At 29.4% G+C, this 25929-nt stretch overlaps 1 protein-coding gene across 1 annotated transcript in view; it reads right to left on the reverse strand.

Annotated features, from left to right (window-relative positions):
• Positions 1–25929, reverse strand: part of LOC116772307 (BAI1-associated protein 3) — a 75933-nt gene that overhangs the window by 12133 nt on the left and 37871 nt on the right. Inside the window, exons 4-15 of the mRNA XM_032664434.2 lie at positions 21028–21220; positions 18426–18645; positions 13157–13382; positions 11209–11387; positions 9700–9863; positions 6028–6260; positions 5567–5779; positions 5402–5485; positions 5129–5293; positions 4511–4562; positions 3519–3615; positions 1241–1373 (exon numbers count right to left, since the gene is read on the reverse strand). Of these exons, the coding sequence (XP_032520325.2) occupies positions 1241–1373; positions 3519–3615; positions 4511–4562; positions 5129–5293; positions 5402–5485; positions 5567–5779; positions 6028–6260; positions 9700–9863; positions 11209–11387; positions 13157–13382; positions 18426–18645; positions 21028–21220 (1959 nt within the window). The remainder of the gene's footprint in view (positions 1–1240; positions 1374–3518; positions 3616–4510; positions 4563–5128; positions 5294–5401; positions 5486–5566; positions 5780–6027; positions 6261–9699; positions 9864–11208; positions 11388–13156; positions 13383–18425; positions 18646–21027; positions 21221–25929) is intronic.

Here is a 25929-nt window from a genome sequence, read left to right on the forward strand (position 1 = left end):
ATTTATTAAAAACTGTTTAATTCAAATTTAATGACGTTCAATATCTTTGACTATAAATACTTTAGATTATTAGAATCCTAACTAAATTCAACGATTTAAATTTGTAAGAAAATTATGTTAAGCCAGATCTCGTTGCGAGATATCGTTTAAAATCCTGTCAACATCCAGAGTTAAATTTATTTTAAGCCACTGCGATGCCACTAAAGTGACGTCACTAGCAAATAACACTAGAGAATTGTAATAATTTTGCATACATATATTAAATTAATTTTATTCCATTTGATTATTTTCATTCAAATTGGTAATATATTTTTTTATTTTCTCATAAACCAGTATCATTTATAAAAGTGACGCTTAATATATTCTTTATGTGACACAAATGTGTCATTGGTAGAATAGAATATATTTTATATAAAAAAAAACATCATTATTCTATAGAAAATTAATATACTGAAAGATCTAAATAGAGTTACCAGCAATCGGACTTGCAATTTAAATAAAGCGAAATTAAGATTCGCTCTTAAGCTTTCATTTAACATACATAGTAAATAAATTAGCTACTCTTTATGAAACTGACATTGACATACAATTTAGAATGTTTTCAGCTGTTCAGCTCTACCTATTTTAGAAACGTAAAATAGGTAAAACGTAAAATAGGTAGTTCTACCTATTTAAAAACGTAAAAATAGTAGAAATTAAAAAAAAAATAAAAGTTGGGTACTAAAGTTACTGTTGTATATACTGAAGTAGAATAAAATTTATAGTGTGGGAAATTGTATCAACTTGTTGATCCGATAAACAGATGATTACGATAAAAATATTTAAGCTAATAATTGTTTACTAGCAATTTTTCTATAAAACCACTTTTATAAATTTATAATGCAAATTCAGAAAATTCTAATAACAATGAATTCTCTCTATCTTGATTTAGTATTTAGAGTATATGTTATAACTTATTTGCAAAATAACAAAACAATACTGTAACATACAATCGCTTCTAAATTTAAATTGAAAATTAAGAAAAAATATATTTCAATACGCTGAATTATGTAACTAAAATGTAAATGTCGAATATAATTTAAATTTATCACTTCAGTTAGAAAAACAATTTTGTTTTATCTATGATAAAAAAATATATATATTTGGAATCATTGTTTAAATAAAGTTCAAAGTTGACTGACAGCTAAAGCTTCATCTAATAGCTTTAATATAGATAAGTATATTATAATTGTTGTCTTACTGATACGCTTCCAGAAGCTGTAGCGGAGGGTCGTGGGTAGCGTGCAGGGCGGGAGACGGGGTCGCCGCAGCGCATAGCTCGCGAACAGCCGCCAGCACCTCGAACGGTAATGTCTTAGCTGACACCACGCAAACTGACAGAACAATATGTTTATTAAAAAGGGTTAGTTTAATGTTGTAAATAAAAAAAAAACTAATCGAAATCCGAAGAGAATTAGAAGAAAAGAGGTTTTTTGTTGTTATATAATATTTCAAACGATATATATATAAAAAAGACAAACATATATCGAATAAAAAAATAAAATAAAAGGTGAATAATGAAAGAAGATATAACAACAGACAACCTTCTCAAAATGAATAACAATTAAGTATTTTTTATTTATATTTTTAAAATTTATGGGGGGTAAAATAGTAATTATCAGTTAAAATATTAATGGCCTTGTATTGAAATCTCATTGTGACATGTAATTCTATATATCCTTGGTATTTCGTATTGTATTAACATCGTCATTACACAGCATGTGACCATGTCAATGAATAAACATCGTTTATTATGACCAGCTAAACGCATGACCTCTTCACAAAGTGGTCAAACATTAACAGCCATAACGTAACGTATTAGATTTACTTGTTTCCATATTAGATATTACACGTTCACTGTTTTCATCAGTAGTACTTATAAAATGATACAAAAAATATTATTCAATATATATATTTTTTTTAAATTAGACTAGAAGTTACAAAATATACATAAGGTTTATTGAAAATAAATATAAATTTAAATAGATTATAAGCTTTGCCTTTTTATCAATTATAGCATTTTTATTATTATTATTGTATATATGTGTGTATGATAGCGTTCCTTACATTTGTTTGTTAATAAATTAAACTTCTAATAATACAAAAAGACATATAACAAGCACTGAACATTATATATTTCATGAGCGATAAAAGATATTAGGAAAGAGCTTTGTTATAAATAAAAAAAAATCTTTCAAAGCATTTTCGATTGCTTACATTCTTATTTCTTTGAAAATGATTTGCTGAAAGACACGTCAAATAAAATACGTAAAAGCCTTTTATTTAAATGTGCATCGTTCGTGAAAATTTTACAAAGTGCTCCATATTTTTATACTGAGATTGGCATTTCGTCAATGTGACGAGATATTTGAGAATCCTTTCGATGTCTTCACAATGTAATTGTAATGTCACATTGAGAAACACAAACTGTTTACTGATGTTCAATTTATTTCGTTTAAATTTAGTAGTCATATTTAAGTTAACCTTTATATTTATATAATTGTATTTTATAATACAGTTTTAGTTTAGATCTTATAACTTAAGTTTTTGTGTTTCAAAAATATGTGTATTTGCTAATTTTGAGTTGTATGTAGAGTTTTGGTTGCGATATTTAAATTAAGTGTGAGTTAGAGTTGCTATTGAGTTCACCTAGAGCTCATTCTAGGTTAATTATTTAGAAAATGTTTGTTTCTGAGTCAAGTTTCGCCAATCGATTATTAAAGCAATGCTTCCGAGTTATGATCTTATAAATGACTATATCAAAGTTGTAACGTTTTAAGTGTTGTTAAATCTGTTAATATCGCAAAATTGTTTTATTACATTCTTCTCACTCGCTAAATGACGAAGAAAGTCATATTTAGTAAATAGCTTTGACAATACTTGCATAGTAGTAAAAGATACAAGAGTTTTCCTCGACTTTCAGATTGATTTATTATTCAAAGTCGCTATCTCCTAGTTAAGCCTTTCAACTGCCACGCAGGGGTCGCTTATCTGAGTGTAATATTGTGTAATTTTATACAAATTCCAGTGATACCTCTTTTACTCCAGAAACACTTTTAAGGTCTGTTATTGATAAATCATAGTAACAAGCTGAAGATACTATTGTATGATGCATTATTATCCTAAATATACGATATATTTGACATAAAAAAAAACTTATTACAGGATCGGAAGAACGTAGCTGAAATAATCAAAACGCGTTGTAAATCCTAAAACATTAGTTTTATTTTCATGCAATTTAATCACTTTTATTTTAATCCAAACGTTTTGATATTGTTGTTGTTGTTGTTGTTCTATTTGAGTGAGCATGACACTGTTTCAGTTTATCTGTTTCATTATTCGAACACATATAGTCTCATTGAGACTTAACTCTATATATAGTGTATATAAAGAATAAATTATCTTTCATTAAAATAAAATTATAAGATATAGTAGGTCAGGTGTAAATGTTCTTATTATTATTAGTCACTGATACTTACTGCCGTTTCCATCGTCGTCGTACACCTCTTCCTCCGCGACCCCGCACCAGCCCTCCGCCACCCAGTGCTGCACGCATTGACGCACGTCCTCCGACACCTAGCGTACGGTATTTATAGACATACAGACTATATATATAGGCCATGGGAACAGTGTAGCAGAATGTGTAGAAATTAGTTGATTTAGTACTACTATTTGCAACGACTCGTAGAGTTTAGGACAATTTACGAGTAGATTATTTCACTATAATATTAGAACAAGAAAGCAGAAAAAGGAAGATCTTAGAAATAGCTGTTAAGGATATTTTTCTGTTTGATGAGAGCCACTTTGATTAAAGAGTGATTGTATGCAATATAATTAAGCTATAACCTTTATGAATTTGTATATTAAAAAGATAATTCATCTTCTTGATTCATTAATCAAGTTTTTAGAGATTCACTGTGGGAGAGTTATTATTGTGTTAACAAATGGGTACAAGGATTGTCATAACACAATTTAATGATGCATTATAAGATTATTAGGTTAATTTGTTTAACAAATAATTTAACAAATATAAAAAAAATATATACGTTTAATATTCCATCATTATAAAAGTTTTCATTCGTATATTGTATATCAATTTGTAACGTTTTAAGTGTTGTTTAATCTGTTAATATCGCAAAATTGTTTTATTACATTCTTCTCACTCCCTAAATGACGAAGAAAGTCATATTTAGTAAATAGCTTTGACATAGTAAGAAAAGATACAAGAGCAACATATATTATCTTGATAAGGTTGTATAAAATGTGTACATATATTTATACATGGTTTTGTTATTTGTAAAGAAAACGTTTAAAGCGTTCAAAACAAATACAATGGTAATTATTAATATTAGTTAATTTCTTTCTATATACCTATTTGTACAAAGGAAATAAGACTCATTCATTTTTTTTTATGAGAAAGGTAAACTCAATAAAGGACTCATAACAAAAAAACTCATTCATACATACTTACCATTTTGTCGATTTGCGTAAAAACGACTATGAAGTAAGGTACGTTGTTGGTCCTAAAACGAAAAATATGTTAAATAATATTCAACATTTGGATGAAACAGAAATCTCAAACACAGAATTTCTCTTAACTCGCTGGAAAAACTAGAAAATCGAAGACAATTGTTTGTCACCGTTTCTTTGTAAATCCATATCTGAATATCCATGAATATATTACTTAAGCAATATCTAGGTTAATACTATTATCTAAGCACAACTTTGGAAATTAGGGCTTATTTATAGGCCTATAAATCTAAGTCTACGTACCGTTCTGAGGTACGAGGAACGTTACAATAACGAGTTTTACAAAACAGTTTAGACTTTTTAGCATGAACTAGTAGCAATAATTCGGATATGTTTCATAAGGATATTTTATGATAATAATACAATGATAATAGTATATTCAACTTAATTTACTACAAAAAGTAAACGGTGGTATTATTTGCGTTATCTTATCTGAGCGCTATGAACGCTAGATAAAAATTAATTAATTAAAAATTTATCACAAAATAAATGGACATCTGATCTGCAAGGTTATGTACTGATATCTGTATTTGGTATAAGTAATACTTAAAGAACTCACGTTTCAAAGATTGGGTGGTAATAAGTTAGTCCCTGTTGTAGATCTATCTGAACTAGGGTGATGAGGTTGACGAGATCTTCTCCTCGTTCGGAGTCAGTATCTTGGGCGCACAAGGCTTCATACCACTCAGCGGTACCCTTGCGTAATGCGCTTACTATTTCACCTCTATATAGAGAACAAATATACTATCTTAAAGATTAATCCTTAACAGCATCATTGTAGCTAGCTTTGTAAATAAATCCAGCTGTTACTTTAAGTGTGGACACAACATACCTGATTTCTTTATTGAAAGGACAACAACGCCAGAAAGCTTTCATTTGAGCCAGTTGGTTAAGACAGCGCAGAAGAAACTCCAACCTTAATTAAATTATCGTCATTAATGGTAAAGGCTTTAAAATATCCCACAAGTAATTGAATAAAATCAATGTAGGTCCATACTTGTTAATGCTGTGGTGATGCAGTACTGGGTACAGATCTCTGTGCAGACGAAGTTGATGAAGAGCCCGCTCAACAAATTGACGGAAGCAGTCAGCGAGCCAGCGCTCCTCGTCATGAGTAGCAGCTGAACCAGAGTCACCACTTCCGCCTCCACTCATGCTTTCACTTACACACCAAGCCCGCTCTAATTCGACCAGCAATTTATTGATGTACCTAAGCAAGAAATTTCTATTTTACTTCTCAAATAGTATTCTTAACATAACTCATAACAATATTGGCATAACGTATAATAGGTTCAAACATAATAACTTATTACTTTAAGATAATGTTAGAAGTTATAATGAATAGACTCTTAAACAATCATATAGAATAGTTAATTACAGCCATATATACCATTATTATTAAGAAACGAATATTCCTTTTATAGTGGACATAGTGTTAAAAATCAATGTAAAACGCACTTCGGGTCAATAGGAACTTCATTGTTGAGTCTGCAAACAGCTGCGAAACGGGCAATTGTTGCTTGCAGTGGGCTTAAGTCACCCTGGATAGCGTGCTGGTGTAGTAAAGTTTGCGCAGCGCTGCACAACTCCCCCTCCCACTCGCCGCGCTCACCCTCAGTACCTATCGATGCCGTGGCGGTTTCTATTTCATGAGCCAGCAGCACACCGAACAGTCGTTCGTGTTGACGCACCTTGAAAACGAAGCTTATGTAATATTTCCACAATTCATCACATACATCATTATAGAGCTTACGGGGAATAAAAACTAAAAATAAAACCGTAAAAGCATCACACAAACCACTCTTTCCTTTAAAACCATTAGTCTATGAATACACATTGGATGCACGTCAGTAAGCAATATTCGCATGTCACTAGCACCTGCTGCTATTAATTCCCGCTGCAATCAATGATCTAGTCATGCATAGACAAGGGGTTGACAGTTATGTATGTAGTATTGACAGCTCGATTATAATCGGTTTGCATAGTATGGTACAATTATCTCTCAAATGGGTCGTCGTGGATTGCACTTTAGTTTGGTCTTCATTATGTAAGTTTGCAAAGCTGACTTTTCATTGATGTAAAATTTAATGTACCGTTAGTGAACTACTAATTGGATGTTCAAGAAGGTATCGACCATTCGCTTGTGACATGCCGTTATTAGAGCATCTATAATTTTCACCTATTATTATTATATAATGAGGTTACGAAAGTTTTGCTTTTTGCGGTAAATGTGTATGATGCTTTTTTGGCCGACATATAAGACTTTTGCGAGTAATAATTTTAATGAAACTAATATTTTTCGGATTACTACGCGTATTTTATTACTTTAAAAACGTTTTATCGATAATATTTGAATAAAAATAAAAATGTTCATAAATCGCGAAAGAAAAGATTTGTAAGCACATTTAAAATGAAAGAAGCTCTCAGGAATGAATTGAATTTATCGTGTAATCGCAATTTCTCTCCACTCTACCGTTGGCATGCTTATTACGTGACGTTAAAGAGGTTCAATCAAATAATACATTATCATTTGAATTAAAAAGTATAAAGAAATAATTTTGTATAACCATCTTTCTAAAGAGAAATTTATTACGAAAGTAAAGTTTATTTCTAATTAGTTATAATATATTATACATATATAACATTAAAGCTACTAATTCTTAGCGATGAAACAGACGATTTTCGTCCACACAGAATTTATTAAAGCAAGATGAACGATCATAAAGTTTCTGGAAAGAAAAATATTTTGCCTTTCACAACGTTTAATTTTATTACCGTTACATGTTTGTACCAAACTAGTATGCAATTCGAAATAAATCACAACAATATATGACATCCATATAAATAAAACAGATATCATTTTCGTTTATTTAACTCTCGTGTCAGTCAAGGTAATTTAATTATTGTCTGTAACAAAATATGTTTTGCGTAATAATGTTAAAAAAAATACAAATTAAAATATAACTTTTCTATTATTTCATTAAAGGGGTATTAATTTAGTAAAATCACATTCGAAGTCCATCAGCTATTGTGAGACGAAGCGTCTTTTTGAGGATACCTTTAAGATAAAAGGTAAGATAGGTTAAATATTTGAGCCATAGACATCAGAGCGACTGTACTATGGCCTGTGTATAGCCGACACAACGTCATAACTTCCATTATGTCATGAATGTATGAACTAATGGCTCTTAGAGGGAAACCTATAAAACTTTTATGCCTCTCATTGTTCATAGTCGACGAATTAGCGATAAATATAAAAGAAGCTTTTAAAATAACATATTTCTTTAAATTGCCACACTTACAACTGCTTTTTATTGCTTCCTAGGGAGTTTATGTGAATCATTTATAGTTGTATAACCAAAAGTTATTGTGGTTTGTTGTGGTTGTTGCACACATGCGATTTTTTTTTGTATTTTAATTAATATATCTTAACAATCTGTTATAATTTAACTTTATTTATTTTAAAGCTTATAAAAACGGGGATTTTGAGTGTGCTTAAAACATTTTGCTCGTTTATTCGCATAGACAATCTGTATCGAATACGAATAATAGTAGAATGGAATTGATGAAAGATTTTCATACTTGGGTTATCTTGTAATAAAAAACTATATTCGGAATATATTTAAATTATATAAGTAGTTTTTTTAATTATATATTTATTTTTAAATAAGAACCCAGCCTGAGCTCAAAATAACTCGATAAGTGTCATAAATATATGAAATTAAAAAAATGTATATATATATCATACCTAAACATTATTATATAGTAAATAAACAAAAAATAGCGTTTTTATATAACATCTAAATGTATATTATACTTTTTCTTAAGTATATCAAGAGTTGACCGAAAATATATACTTTATAACATCTATACATATAAATAAAATTTAAGTGTGTGTTTGTTATATTGAAATAATCGTTTTTTACTACATGGATATGAATATATGGTACACATGCCAAAATAACTTTTTTACAATTTCTGTCGGTCTCTCAGTCTATTTCTTCCGGCAAATCTCTGAAATGACTGGACATGTTTTGACGGGGCTTTTATTGGCAGGTAGCTGATGTAATATGGAGTAACTTAGGCTACTTTTATTTGAGAAAAACAAATTAATGTTGCAATGTTCAAGTACTGTGGGGCGCCTCCCACCCATCCAGAAGGGTCTTGAAAAGGATATAGGCTACCTTTCATGCCGATTCCGATTACCGATACCCAAATTAAGCGAGTGGGAGAACAGGAAGAGGGTAGATCTCATGCTATTTTTTAATATATTGTACTCTAACGAATTTGCGTTATGATTTTGATTAGTTTAACACAAGTATTTTTTTTTATGTGTATGTATGACTAGGTTCACTTAGGTTTTTTTAATTTTGCAGTAGGTACAAATCAGTAGGTTTATTGTATTATTTGTTTACTATTATAAAAAGCCTAGACAGTTTTTGTCAGTTTTATTTAGTTCATTTACATTTTAAGTAGGTTATATATAATCACGCAATAAGAAGGTCTGTCAATCATTATTTTCGTTAGTTTTCGAGATATTGATTTTTTTTTGCTCCTGTCTGTGTGCTATTACGTACTTAAGTGTTTTTTTCATTCAAAGTTTTTATGCAAACGGAATCGCATGTAGCAGATAGCAAATAAAAAGAATTTAAAATTAGTTCGAGTCTTTACTTTGCTGTTTATGTTAAAGCATAGATTCAATGTTAAATATTATTTTAATTTAAAGAACTCTGAATATATATTACTTTTTAAAACGAAATTTGTTCAACAATCTCTGTCCACTATAATTACCATCAACACTTAATTTATTGCAGCTCTAAAAATTTCTGCACGGTTTATTTTTCGTTAAAAATCAAACAAAGTCTGTTAAAGCAAAATATTCGATTAATAATTCATAAACTGAGAAGCTGTTTCTCATTACAAAATGCATAACAAGCAATGAAATACTGAGTTATATTAAATCATTTATATCGTTTATTCAGTGAATAAATTCAGTGATAAATTGTTATAAGGTTATGTTCCAATAACTTGTGCTATATGTAAAAACAATTTTCCATGTCCTCAATTTTAAATTAATTAGTTAGGTATGAGACTTCATATTATTATCATCACGTTTATAGCTAAGTGTACCTGCTGAAAATTATCATCATCATGTCTACCAGCCTCCCGAGCTGACAGCCACAGTCTTAGTTTGATCCGTCCCTGTACTGATGAGCGCTGTGACCGAGCCTCCAACTTATACCAAGCTTCTATTCCCGTTGATGGTATTTCCCTCAATGGTATATTGACACACCCTGTGTCAAATTCAATTTTTATTAAAATTACTTTGAAATTGACACACACACACACACACACATAGAGATACACACACGCACATACAGATATATATAGACTGTGTGTGTATTTGTAACAACGTGTTTTTTTTATAATAAAATATTTCGTGGACCTACAACTAGTACCTGACATTCGGATATTAATACAAGAATATAATATAAAAATATAAAAAAAAATAAATACTAATGTTTTAGTATTAATTAAAATAACATTTGTAGCAGTAACTGTGTGAAATATACGAATATTAAGGCAGAATGAATTTATTTAAAGACATTTAACATCTTACGTACATCGTTACATTTAATTAAAGGTGTCCAATTTAAATTTTCTGCCAAGTTATTCAATTTGTCAGGATCTCATGAATGAGGAAACTTCGCACACACGAGTATATACATACATACAGTGACACGCCGCATTTATGTTGGTAAGCATATAGTGAATTCTGTGTTGTTCATTGCATAAGAAATTAATAACAACAAAAGTTTACCAACAGTAACCTAATGTAAAGTCATAATTAGATTTTGCTCCTGTATAACAAATTATTATTTAAAAATTTTCCAAACGAAGTATTGGCAATAAATAACGAACACAAGTAACTGTTAAAAATAATCGCAACATACAATTCATACTGTCATATATTTATGTTAAAATGTATTTAATATTATTACGAATTTAATTCAAGTAATAAAATTTACTTGCTTGTTGCAGAAAAAAACAAAAAACGTTGATATTTAAATTTAACGACAATTTCGTACACACATTCGTTTTTTGTCTTTAATGTTTTTTTTAAAGCTACAATTTTATTTCCCTCATTTCGATACGAAACGTGTGGTAAACTTTGTATACCTTAATTCTGTTGTTACTTTATATTTAAAATTGGACAGGTTAAATTACTACCTCTGCTTTCCTTATAATTTATGCAACTTGAGAAACTCTGCCCCAAACAAATTAATACAGGAAGGTATGAAAGAAACGGTAAAAGAAGAAATACAAAAAGTCTTGTTATTAATTATTAAATAGTTAGAAAGATATAATTATTACATTTAATTTATTGTTTAAGTAAAAATCTGTAAGTTTTATAAATGAAAACATATAACACTTAAACGATATAAAATTTTAGAGATCGATTTATAATATTTTTTTATTATTTTATCTATTCTTTATCATATATATAATTATACTCAGCCAAAGGCAGGGTTTACAATGATCTCAGTTAATTATTATATTTTTTAGGCATTCCAATTAAAATAACATTAATTAATGAGGATGGTAGCTAAGTAGAGCGTTCTTAAAATATAACCTTACCAAGAAAGTCATCTTGGCTGCCCTGACGTGCACTTTGGCAAACTTGTTTGAAGAACCGGCCAAGTCCCCGCACCCCGCGGACTTCATTCAGTCGAGACACAGCATCCAGTACGGAGCTCTCATCATCATGATCCCAGATGTCCAAATGAAGAACATCCGATGATATGTCGTCAATGTCACTAGATGGTTAAAATAAAAAAAAACTGATGTATTTTTTTCACAATTGACAAAAAATATAGTGGCAGGAAGATTACAGCATTGTTCATAACAGCATCCACTGAAATTGTTCTTTGAGAGTTCCCTGAGTTCGACTTATCTAGGAGGGCAGTACTTCAAAAGTGAAGCCTGCCTTTAACAACTGGAGGTTCTAACTACAGTATGCATCCAGAAGCTTACTTAACTTCAATAAATATTTGCTCTACAGTTCTTATTAATATAAAAGGTTTTGAAAACTATTTTCTATTTTTCGATTTCATTTTTATTAAACTATGTTTAAAAAATATAACTAAGCCAATTTTTTTTATATTTTAACTCTGTATCATTTGTTCCAGCCTGTATTTGAAATTCACACGAATAATTCGAGCTCATTTCCGAAAAATATTATTGGATGTAATAAAATTCACACTAACTGATATAATAGGTAATATCACACAAATAACAAAACAAATTCCCAGTTATCAGCTAGTTCATAGTAATTATCTCAATCTATTTCGTACAAGTATATAATCAAATGGAATGTGTAAGAGGAAAATTTTTCATGAACAAAACAATGACTTGTCCTTTACACCGAGTAACTTAATCTGACGATAAAATATCTACTAATTCAATAAGATATTGTGATTTTGTAATCTGGCATTAGATAGAATATTAATTTGTATTAAATAACATTATCTCTAAGAGCAAAAACCATCGGCAGATTTTGTTTTTATAGTAAAAAAAAACTCGTAATTAACACGTAAATAGAATTCTGAAATAAATTTCCTTTTCATGTTAATAGAGTACTATAAAATTAATTAATTAATTTATGGTTACCGTTTTATTTACAGCGGTACTAATTCTGCTAACCAACTCATTCTGCGATCTAAAAATGGCAATAAATTATAGGTAATATTCACACGTGTGGGAATAAATAGGTAATATTCACACGTGAGGGAATAAATAGGTAATATTCACACGTGAGGGAATAAATAGGTAATATTCACACGTGTGGGAATTGCATTTTGCTTCCTGATTTTTTTTGCTTCCTATAAAATTATTTTACTTATACTTATTTCTATCGCCACCCTCTCAAATGCGTTATAATTAATATCTTAACACGTCAGTCAACAGTGTCTTATCTAGATATACATCCATATGCCATGACACATATGTATGTAGGTCATTGTATTATAAAGTAGTTATTAGTAATATATACACTACCCCATTTGTTATATATATTTATTTAAAGTAATTATTATGAGCTTGTGTTTCTCGTGTTGTTAATTTATTGCCTCCCGCCGAATGCCGTTGTCCGACATTGTTATTAGTAACTACCGCCTTTTGGATACTTCTTATTTCGTTACTCATTTTACATTTTTATATACATCTTTATGCAATTATGATCATATTTATAACTGTTATTATTATTAATTCTCAGTCTGGATTCATGATTGTTTGCTGCGAAACATTTTATAACAAAATTGAATTTTTTCCCACAACACACTTTCAGCGGTTTGTGATATGGAATAAGCAGAAATAAGAATTGCTTTGGGATCAATGTTATATGTAATAAATAAATATTTACATATGTGTATTTAAATTTTAGTTGTGTGTTGATTTTATATAAAAAATTATATGTTATGTCCTGGCTATTTCATGTCAAATGAAATTTATTAGTATTTATTGTTTTATATAAAAGTTGTTTTAAAATAATTGAAAGAAAACAAAATTTTATACTAAAACTACTTACAATTTAAAAGACTCATTCCATTTGGGTGACAGAGTGTGAGGTCGTACGCTTGTAGCTCTTATGTAGCGTGCCGGAAGCCTTCCGAGACTGTCTCGCTGTTGGCGACCGTCACGCCGTTTGAAGCTGAGTCGGAAACCGTGCTTGCGACCTTCGTCTTCAGAGGCACGAGGCGAAGCTGGCAGGGACGCTGGCTGTATACCCAACATGCAATATGGATCGCTAAAACCTGTCCAAATGACGACATTGTTAAGCATATGTTTATGTTTTGAATGTTTCAGATTAATATAGGTTTGTTTATTTATTAAATGTATCCATATATAAATATTAAATATTATTTTCAGCGATATTCTTTTTGTGATTCAATAGAATTCCAAATCCAAGCCTGAATTTAATTAATCGTATTTAGCCTTCACCCGGCTGTAACAACTTCGAAACTGACAAAACAAACTTCCCACAGCTAACAGAAAACCGTGAAATGTATTTTAACACTTATACCATTACTAGATGCATAGGTTTTACGGACAGATTTAAACCTAAGTTTAACTTTTTGTCTTATTAAAAATTGAAAATTAAGAATTATTGTGGAGCTGAGTTAAATAAAGCTTTGTTGATGATGATGCGTAGATGATGATAAAGATCTTGTTAAGGAAAACTGGTTTGTGATTGATGTATAGACTTTTTTGTACGTAATGCAAATCTTTCGTATGATTTTTAATGAAATTTGACAGCTATACAAATGTATCATATATCATAATAACAAATTTCATAAATTATAAAGATATTGTGTTAATCTTAAAAAGCGTCACGTTATCAAGTTAAACATCGATGGAGCCAGGGACAGAATTAAATGATTTGAATTTAGTAAGTAGAATTTTATACTTAGGATGTATTAATTTTTATGTTCTGTATAATATTATATAGATTATTACACTATATATTCACCACCTATAACTTAATTTCAACAATCAACGATTAGAACGGACAGTCAAGCAGTGTACAATCATTATGTAAAATAAAATAGTATTAGTTATAATTGTTGTTACAAATTGTTGCACATAATTTTACTCAAAAGCCAGCAAAACGTCCGTCTCAACTAATTAAAATCACAACTTTTGTTTCATACACATTGCAACTGGAACTAAGTTGAACTATGCACTTATTGCCTTCGCCTCCATAATATAACTTTCCGTGGTAACATTTCGCTTGCACAGGAAGTTATGTGAAGGTAAAATACTAAACATTGCCTTTACGGACATCAAAACCTTGAAAAAATATACGCGATGTGTTTGTAATCAGGCATTAAAAAAAAATCAGCATCAACTATTACTTTTAATGACATATTTTTTAATAATGTTTACGCAAAAGTAATTAACAAAACATGATATATAAAATCCTTTGTTTTGTATACATATAAAACATGCATTTACAAAGAATACAAAACTTACTGGAAATATTTTAGACTTAGTTTATGCAAAATAAGAAATGTCCAAACTACAGTTTATATTAAACAATATAATATATAATGTTTTGGTCGAAACGCTTTAAGTAATTATGATGTAAGTTTCTGTAGGTAATTAGTAAATATTACACCTTATAAATCTTATACAATTTAGCTATTTGTGGAAGCCAAGAAATTACCTCGTTTGCTGGAAGCAAACTCATAAAACGTTGCGGTTTTATTATATTGACATGAAGTAGTTATGTAAACGGTTTTTTGATAATTAAGAAAGCGACAAGTCCTCATCTCTGTTTCTCTTCTCTTTATGTTATTTTTTTAAAAGGTACGGCTTCATTCGCACTGGAGTCGCGGAATATTCTGCCAATGTCAACGTTTTTATTTGTTGGACTAATTATCATTCTGAGTACTGTGTGAAGGAAACACAAAGGAGATTGTAAAATAGAATAAAGGCGTTAATTTAATAATTATTATTATTCTTTTTTTTATCTTCTTTCACAATCTTATTCTGCCATTATGACAACTTATTTGAATATCTTGAACAATAATTACATAACAGATATAGTTTAATTAGCAATTCAAAACATGAGATAATGAGATTGATAAAATAATAATAATATCAATTAATTAATTTTATCATTCAATCAATTACGCATTATACGGAAAAAGATAATGCCTATGATTGCCAACATTTTCAAGATATGACATTTATGACATTTTCCTTAAGTCTCGTCAAAATTTATACAGAAATTACGTGTTAAGATGTATGTACGTCTTGTACTTAATTGAATTTGTGTTGTTTTAGATCTACCCACATATATAGTTCCTAATTGTGACTTCAGTCGATACTATTAATTTTTATTTCATTCAAAACTTAATCTCCGATCGTGTCTTCTCCATTCTACACGACACTGGCAGAATATACTGTGCACGTCTTTGCACGGATGAAGGCCATATTATAAAAAAAAGAAAGCTGTATGTATAATATGAACTATAAAAATATGAATATAATATGAACATTTAATGTGGAATATAGCAAGAAATTAATGAAGAAACTATTCATATACTTATTTCATAATAACATTAGTTTTAGTATTATTAAGAAATTTAACAACGTTTTAATAAAATATTAAAGAATTTTTATTTTTATACCATGTTGTTCTGCTCAATTTTTTATATATTTTATAATAAACATAGGGAGACTTAAGAATAAAAAATTATATATAGAGAATGAATTCTCTTTGATATTATAATTTATGTTGTAGTGAACATTCGTATTGATTGAACGATCGCGCCTAATTATATTGGCAACGAGGATATTAAAGTACTCGCGAAACGATTACCATTTAACTTCTTTGCTTAATTTCAGAACAAATTATTTCACGTTTTCGTTCAAGGAAAACTAAAAAAATGTAAGATTTTGCGTAACCGTGACCTAAATATCGAACGGAAATGTGGTATAAGTAATGTCTTATCAATACGGAAATGATAACAGTTTTATATCGAAACAAAATAACATAATTTAAAACGATTTACGTATGTTTGTCAAAGCGAGGTCGAATTCTGTTTACTTCAAAGACCTACTCCTTAACAGGATTTGTACAATAGATTTTGATTGAATGAATCCTTGATAAATCCTTTAAATTAATTTATAGATAACATTACAAAAAAATACTAATAACCAAATAAAAATCCATTATTGGAATACAAACACTTATATTTAATATCTACGTAACCGTAAAATTACAGCCAATAAGATAGATTATTTTATCTATAAAATACGATTGTATTAATTTTAATACGTAACGATCGATAATTGAGTAACGTCTTTGAATTATTTTTATAATAAATGTAACATTTTGTGTTACACAAAAGGGTGCTGGTACACTTACTTACACAAAACGGTGAATTCCTATTCAAACGTTAAATACACGTCGGACACGAGGCGGGAAGCGTCAAATAGAGCACATAAGCAAACACGTCTCACTATATTAGCCGGTAAAATCGTTTAGTTGAAACACATCAATCTGGACAAGGTACAGATAAAATATCCGCTTCCGAGAACTTCCGCTAGCTTTGTTATTGAAAAGATAGGTACCCGGTCACTTTACACAATAAAGAATGATGTATGTTGTAGGAATGGCAGCTTTTCTGATAAGGAAATTAAATAATGTTCAGAAAACTACAAATAGTTACAAGTGTTCAGAATATATATTATCGTGTATGGCTATGTTTTAAGAATGTCTATGAATTCAATTCATTTAAGGGTTGGCATCTAAAATAATTACTAGTCTTGAAGTAAATGTAACTGTTTTAATATTATAATAGGACAAATTAGTACTCGTATACACTCTGAAAGACACCCTATCATAGCAATTTTACATATTTAAGTATTATTAATAGCCTTAATTTTTTTTTATGGTAACTTTATATCTTTCAGGTTTTTTATTTTAATTTATAATTATATATATGGAGATACTATATATACGGATATATCTGCTCTATCGTGGATACTTATTTAATAGAAGACTATAAAAGAATGATTATTTATTATATATTTTCAGGGTGAAATTGCAATTTGAAAACATAAAGTTCACATTACAGTTCACATACACATTCTAATAGTTTTTACAAATTTTTAGATTTTAGAGTCCATGTTTCGTCCCGTCCCTTTCCAGTTCAGTTCGGTTTTAAATAAATATTTCCATGTAAAACTCTTAATAAATCATTTTATCCACAATCGCAATTAGGTTTTATACGAAAATTCTAAAAGGAACTTCAATATATATAAAAAAATTGCAAAGAAAGTCACTAATCATCAACACTTATATTCGTGTAAAATGTATCTAGTCCATTAGGAGGTAATTATTACATTTAGACCGTACAGTCTACTTTTGTCCATAGACTTCAGTAGTAAAGCTAAGAACTGGTCGGTAATTAAAACTATGTTCTTCTGTTAATTAAGATACCTAATACAAAATATTCAACTCAAATAAAATCACCCGCTCTATAAATGTGGCTTTTTAATTTTGTTTTTTTGGTTCCTCAAACCTTTAATATTATATTAATAATTAGTATGATGGTTACAATGATTATGTTTTATTATTATATACAAAGAGAGAACACACTTTACTGTTTGAAATTAACTGAAGCGTGTAAAGAGCAACACGTCAATCAACGTGTCTTTAACAGTCGATGCTTTTTTTGAAAGCCGATGTCAGATAACAGATAATGTATTTTGTTTTCAACATTGCATTATCCTTATGTAATTATACTTTGATGTTTTCAATTTATAAGCATTTAATTTAAACAAATTCAACATGCTAAAATATAGAAATATTCTGATATTTTGTTGTAAACTTTTGATATAATTTACAAAGTTGTAACATATTTTATTGGATTTTATGTCTTAATTCCGTGGATATAACCATTTAAAAATAGTAAAGTTTTTTTAATGGAACAGGTTGCTAACAGTAGTTTGTGTCAAATGTCGTCGTTGTGTACCTACATCTGTCACGTATATTTATAGGACTTTTTTTTTAACAATAACCAACAAGAAAAAATACATCACATGCCCAAATAATTACAAAGTTCATATGAATCTGCAACTTTTGTTATATAATCAAATATCTAAAACAACGTATGTCGTTTTAAAATAATAAATGATTATCCCAAATACGAAAATACTATTTGTGTCATAGTTAAATTATATTAAAAAAAAATTATTGACTTTGTTTTATGGAAATATTAAATTTATTTGCATTACCTATAAAAAAATGATGTAGATAAAAAAGTACTGGCTAATTATCTTACCATTGGCATCTTTGGCTTCGAGTCCATCAGCTTCGATGACACCACATCCGACCACAACAGTCGGCGGTCGCTCGCTGCCTGCTGCTCTGAGTGCACGAGCATGCACCTCCATAGGAACATGGAAGGCTCTACGGGCGTATTCTATAACCTCCCCTTTATAAGAACCAAACTGCCCATCGGGTGCTGGAGCGCCGACAGCATTCTCGATGGAATATAACACCTGAATCACGTAATAATTTCATAATCTGAAATTTTACAGTTCCTAAGAAAGAGAAATAATCCCAACACAGAAAACGATAAAATAAAAAAATTAAAGTTATTGTAATTATAAACAAAACAATGAACCGTCATCATGGATAGTAAAACAAGTCCTGGATATCAGACTACCTGCTAATAGTTCTATAAAATTAACGAACATGCCGAATATATCTTCAACCGTATTTTTATTGCCGTATGCGAAGTGCTCACATGTACAGATAGCAATCGAAAATGTAATTTGATTCCTATGATAGAGCGTTTTCCAGGCTCAAAATAAAACTTATTTCATAGACTCGTATTACTAACTTCATGTAATTAGCTAACATTCAAAAACATTTACATCGCGATATTTCATTAAAACTTTTTGGGTTTCATTTGGATATAAGCATGACATACTATACCCTATTGGGTATTAAATAAACACCAATGTTTTTACCAATTATTATTAAACATTGGTGTTTATTTAAAACCGCTTTATTTTCATTGTTCCTCATGAAAACCTATACATATAACATATTCAGAATACGCTACAACAAAGGAAAACGCTGCAAGTAATCTTAACAAACCATTTACAAGACGAAGTACGTTTACATAGGTAGGTGGAGTCGGTAATGAGAAAAGGCTGTCGTGCTGGAATGTGTTTGAGGGAACGAGTTCGCGTGTTTTAAGTATCTCACTGCTAAAGCACTGTACATAGTGGCAAAAGAGATAACGTCCCGCTCTCAACATAGCCTACATTTTTAACTACAAATGACATATTAACTTAAAGGTTCCCATAAAAAAAATATAAGAAATATTATAAAATAATATTATATAACATAAAAAAGATCAAACAAATACATCATGATTTCTGAACAATAATTTAAAAAAAAATCATTTTTAAAAATAATTTCTCACTTGTTATGATTTTTAAATATATACTTATTTCTATATTTTCAATGGTCGTTTAATGTTATCTATTTTGGGTATCACGTTTGAATTTCTATTTCAATTCTTTATAAATAGAATAATTGATTAATTCGCAAAGTTTGTTGGCTAGCGTAGTTGTTCTCTTTAGGCTGCGTTCGTTTAAACAAGTTGTGTTAAATAACACAAAAACACAACCTTTCTCTGGTCGTGTGGTAATAATTAAATAATAAAATTTTGTTTTATAATACCGAAATAATATGTACTTTTTACTTTTTGAATAAACGCTTCCGCTATCTTGTAGCCAACATCTCCCTTCTCTTTGGGCAGTAATCTATTTGTTCGTTTTATTGCTTACTGGTCATGTATTCGTCGATGGCATTTGGTTTAAGGTAGATATATGTATATATATATATATATATGTATGTGTGGGTGTAAGCACACACACACAAAAGAAACAACCTAAAACATTTGGCTTATGTAATAAATTTTGAAAAAAAAATAACCATGGTGACACCTGTGAGATGTTTTAATAGGCGGCAACGTTTCAAAATATGGATTACGATTTTGTAAGAAAACTTTTAAAATAAAATTTCTTGTCAGGGCTTAGGAACACGGTAAATCAGTAATAGCATGTCCGAATAGTGCCGTGACGGTCTATTTTTAATATGTGTTTATAAATGAATTTTAATTAATAAACACACAAGTTGTTAATGAGAAATTATTAACATGAATAAACAGAGTTCAATCTGTAATTTAGATGAAGTTGTTATTGATTTTAATTTACTTAAACAAAATGTTAATTAGCAACGCAAAACAACAGTTCGATCGAGCGTTAAGTTCTCTTGATTCTCAGTTTGAGTTAATTCTGAAAGCAAAAGTCACGACATTTAAAATTATTGTGCTCTGTTTCGAACAAGGAAATGACAGTTTGCCATTAACTATATTATTATCTTGTCGCAACTGGTATTGTCATTAACATAAAATAAGTAACAATTGTTTATTTTTTATATTTAACTTCATAAACAAAATACCAAACGTTGAATATAAACGCTACTTTTATATAATAAATAAATAAATGATTGTATGTAAATAGGGAAATTTAGAACAAGCCTGTCGTATGGCAATGAAAATTATGAGAATATTTATATTCGAACGTTAAAATTTTATTACACTCGATTTACGTTTAAAGTCTCGTTGTCTCCAAAATTCGAGAATACTTTTTTTATTATAATCAAAAATGAATTGTAGCTATGGCCGCTTAATACAATAATAGGAGAAATTATAGGGACAACGATGAAGATTAAAAAACTAAAGCTGATTTTCCTTTAATTAAAGAAGTATTCAAATAGATCAAATAGAAGTATTCAAATAGATCATTACGCTAGAGAGTTCCTAGAATAAAGTCATGCAGATTATTATATACATATATCTGTACCTCTGTATATAAATGCTCATGCTCCTTATGAGAAAGTTGTGCGGATACGCTGGGCAGGCCAAGATCGTGGGGTGCTGGTGGTGGACGTTCAGCTCTAGCCTCCGCCAACCTCAGAGCTGCTAGTCGCCTGTTCTCCTGACGCCAGGACAGAGCTGTGAAGCTCTCGAAGTATGAACCATCTGTATCTTGCACCCTGCGGAGATAGACTTTGTGAGTCTAAAATGGGTTCATGTTGTAAAAAAAAATTTTAAGTTACGACTAGTTGTTATATTTTAATGTATTTGAGACACAAGTAGTGTAACGTTTTCATATTATAATGTTTTTAAAATGTCAGAATATCAAATAATTCGCATTTAGTCCACGTAAACCATTAAATTTAAAAATAAATTAAAATGCAAGAGAGAATGTACACTTTAAGTATTATTAATATTGTTATCATAACATTTACTTGTATTGTATTAATAAAAACATCTTTGATTATAATAGTTTTAAATATAATGAAAGCATACAAAAGAGTTTCAAACAATAATCACATATGACGAATGGAATTGGTGTACATGGCCTTCTAGAAACTTCAATGCATTCATAGAGTATTATACAGCCAAAGCTTATTTCCGGCAGACAATTTGATGACGTTTGTTTTAAATTTAGGTTTCAGTATACTATCACTATTTTTAGGGTGTTAATCGTAAAATTATTTTTGTATGAAAGTTTTGTGTTGTATGATAGTTAATTAACAATTTTTAAATTATCATTTTCAAGTGATTTCTCCAATGTACTTCGAAGTTAATTTTTAATATATAATTCATTTAAGAAATAACTAAAAAGAATATATTTATAGTTCCACTAATTCGAACAATGTTCCCGAACGTGTTGGATCCAATGTTCCATATTTGAACAAACATTGAGTTCAGTCGTTTTCCATCTCAGTAAATAATACGTACATTTATTTTGTATCGAAAATTGTTAACGTTATGGCAAATAATTGGCTCAATAGAAATTTAATGGCGTTATAATTGTCTAACATTGTCGACTTTATTACTTGTAAAATGCTTTTTCCTAATTTAAAAACATATTCTGTTCCTTTGTTATGTTTTAATTTTATACAATATTATGTTTAATATAATTTCGATGATTCGCATCGGCAAAAGGGTAAGTGTGCTACCAACGTGACGCTTCGCTTCTATATTATTTTATTATAAAATCTATGTAATGTTTAAAACATTAAAAAAGTGAAAACCTTTTATTAAATATATTTACATTATGAAATTACATCAAGATAAAAAAAATGAAATTTTAATTTCACTTATTTTGTGATCATTCTTTGGCTACAAGTGTGTTGGAAAAAATTGTACAAGATTATTTTTTTTAACGCTTTGACTTCATTCGCAAGGATAAGACTTAATGTCGCCAGGCAATTTTAATGTGCTGACATTTACTTGTTTCTGATAAGACAACCTGTCACACGAGGTTTATTTATAAACCTACTGTTACATTCATTTTTAATTATTTAAACATATAATATTCAAGTAAGACAAAGAATATTAATGAAAAGGCAGCATGGTCTAAGATCTTGGCCTGTCCAAAAGGACGAATTGAGAAAAAATATACAGATATTTTTTGTCTTCTTTTTTAGGTTTAGCCGGAACAAAGAGATTTGAGGTAGACATTATTTTAAATAACAAAACATTATATGCATTGTACCTAGCTTTTTTCTAAATAAATCTAGATAAAATCACATGTATTTTTTTTATATTAACTTTTTTATTAAATATAAATTTCTATACATATTTAGATATATATAAGAGCAATTATAACATTGAAGTACTTATCTATAAAATAATCAATGTTTTCATATTTTATTTTTTTTTAATTTTTTTTGAATTATTATATAAAATTAACAAAGAATGTACTATAAGTCTGCATTACAAAATAGCATTAGCTTAAAAAAATATCTGAATAAAATATAGCAATACTTTTAATTGGGACCCTCTTATAAATTAGCATATGGTATACCTTCCCATTACGACCGTGTCAGATTAATTTTCAACGTAAGCTAAGCACTTTGATCTCGGATGTGGACCTGAATCTGTAAGGTTGTCTTTCGCTAATTCAGCAATCATGTAAACATTAACCCTTTGTGATATATTGTACCATAATATGTGAATTCAAACGCTTATTATCTAATCATATTCAAAACTTTATACTTAATCCAAGTGTAAATCGTCATACTATATATTCCTGGTTCTTACTTGATAACGTTAATATAGATAATGAGTAAGATCAGACGCTCCGTAATGTGACAAAGTAAACTTGTGGTACTCATACTGTCTGTATTAAGATGGCTCTAAATCAGAACATGCTGTGAGTGCGAGATATTGAAATATATGATCATGCATAGTTATCTTATATCGAAAGATCTAGTAAACTAGTCAATATATACATAGAAGACTAATTAATATTAATAGATAATTCTCAGTCCGATTAAACTAAATTTTAACATATAAACATCTACCATAAATAACGATTTCAATATTAAATATTGATTATTTTACCATTTTTATAAACATTAACCGAGTAACTCATGTCTATAAATCACTTAATGATGGTTTGAAATGAAAAAAGAAATGAAAAAAATAATAACTAACTATGGAGACAAACAAATTTTCATTACGAATTATCATATGGATAGAATGAAATTAAAATACGTATTATTCTAGCAATTATACAATTATATGAAAATAGCGTAACTCTTTAATGAACCGAGTACTCTATTAATAAGGGCATTAATCATGTTTTGGTTCAATATAATGGGTGTAATCGGAAAATTACTGAGCCGTAATATACCCACGTTTTAAATTCAGTCGACCCTCGATCGTGCCTCTTAAGTGTAGGCTCTAATAAATTGATTGTATTATTCGAATGTTTCGCAATCACAGATCGAGTCTTTATTTTATCGAAATAAAGCAATTATATATTTAGTTTTTTTATAAAATATTTTTGACGCTTTTGTTTATTTATTATGATTAATAAAGTATTTACACATATATGTACTTTATTAAATAAACGTGAGTGCTTTTTAACGGATTTTTTGGCATACATACATTATTTTCTTACTATGCTCATTGTTCACAGCTTAAAAGTTTTTCACTTATTCGTTGCCGAAGATATATCACTAATTTCAAATAAACTACTTCTGTAAAGAACGAGAAAAGACCACGAGTTTCTTTAAGATTTGTTACACTTGGGCATGAGACGAATAAATATATGGAAGAAGCGTCCAAAGAGTCGCATTTTTAAAATAATTGTGACATAGAAAATTAAAATAATAAAAATTACCTAACGGTTGAAATGACAAAACTTAAAAGCGTGCTAATTTTATTTTGATACTCGAATATTTTACTTTTTAGTTATTATGAATTTCATTGCTTTTGAATATATGTAGATGACGCTAATGTACTTCATAAATGTTTATAAAGCCTAATTAATATATATATATATATATATTATTAATATATATATTAATTGGGCTTTATAAACATTTATGAAGTACATATTTTTTTACTCATGCATCAATAAGTTAGATACTTTTAATAAAAACTACAAAGAAAGTAAACTAAAATACAAAGTTGAGTTTATTTAAAAATATGTGCTTTGATTTAGGAAAGGTGTTTCTAAAAATAATATCGTAACCGTGCTGTCTTTATAGATTTTGATAAAATTTTAAATAATTCATATTGAGCAATCAATGAAAGACTACATCAAGCTGTGAAAGAATCTGTTGTAAAGGTGTTTAGAATATAAGAGATTTGTAAGAATTGAATAAAAGGACCAGACGATTTGCAAACTGGTATATCTGTAACAGAAGCTAAGTTTTCATTTTATTGCGGACGACAGAGACGAAACCTCTTAGCATTCAATAGATTCACCGTGCGGGTGCCGGGTCCATTGCGTTGCAGGGAGTGGAGCTTCAACAGTCCTGGGACTTGCGACCCAGGTGTAGGTTTAAGGGGCCCCTAACTAACGCGCGTTAAACGCTCACCTCCACTGTCCAAGCTCCTCTCCCTACCTAACCATATTTGAAAAGAACCTACTAGGGCTGCCTTCGAAGTACATTCCAAGAACGAATTGATGTGAGTTCTGGACAGGCCTAAGTCTTTTAGTAGGTTGTAGAGAGATTTAGCCGTTATACCTCTCGCTCCCACTTCTACCGCGTATAAATCCACGACGAAAATTTCTATAAGAAATATTTTACTGAAAGCAATAGAAATATTAACATCATAATATAACTATACATTCACCAAAAGTTAGTGAAATAATTAGGATGATCACTTAGGCGTTCAAAAATAGTTTTGGATATTTTTTATCGCTTGAGTTAAAAATAATTTGTATCTGAAATTAAAATATCTTCTTACGATTTCGAACCACGGATAATTTACCTGCCTACATACTTGTAATACTGCCCGTGTTCAGATGATTACAGAAAAAATTGGGAAGACCACAATGTTTTTGTTATACAGAACTGACTTAAAAATACTTTTTCAATATGAAATTATTACAATATGAAACCGTTTTTTTTTTTTATATTACATATTAAACAATAAAATAGATTAGAATTTTCTTTAGCACTGTAGTGATAAATTTCATTTTCGCATTTGATTCATAGAGCGTACTAAAAGGTTGACAAAGATGGAAGAGTCGTGCCGTTGTAATAATTCAAAGCAAATTAAGCCTCCCAGGGTTCTGTGATTTCTGAATTAAGTTTGTACGATAGTGGCCTTTTCACAAGTAAATCTATCCTTCCACGATCGATACGGCCAGTCTTATCAATCCGGGCAGCGGAGTGCTTTTACTACAGTGACACGCATGATGGATGTTGGTATATGCTCGTAAGTCGGCCTT

This window comes from Danaus plexippus, chromosome 12 (genome assembly GCF_018135715.1).
Source record: "Danaus plexippus chromosome 12, MEX_DaPlex, whole genome shotgun sequence".
In the NCBI taxonomy this organism is placed as follows: Eukaryota; Metazoa; Arthropoda; class Insecta; order Lepidoptera; family Nymphalidae; genus Danaus; species Danaus plexippus.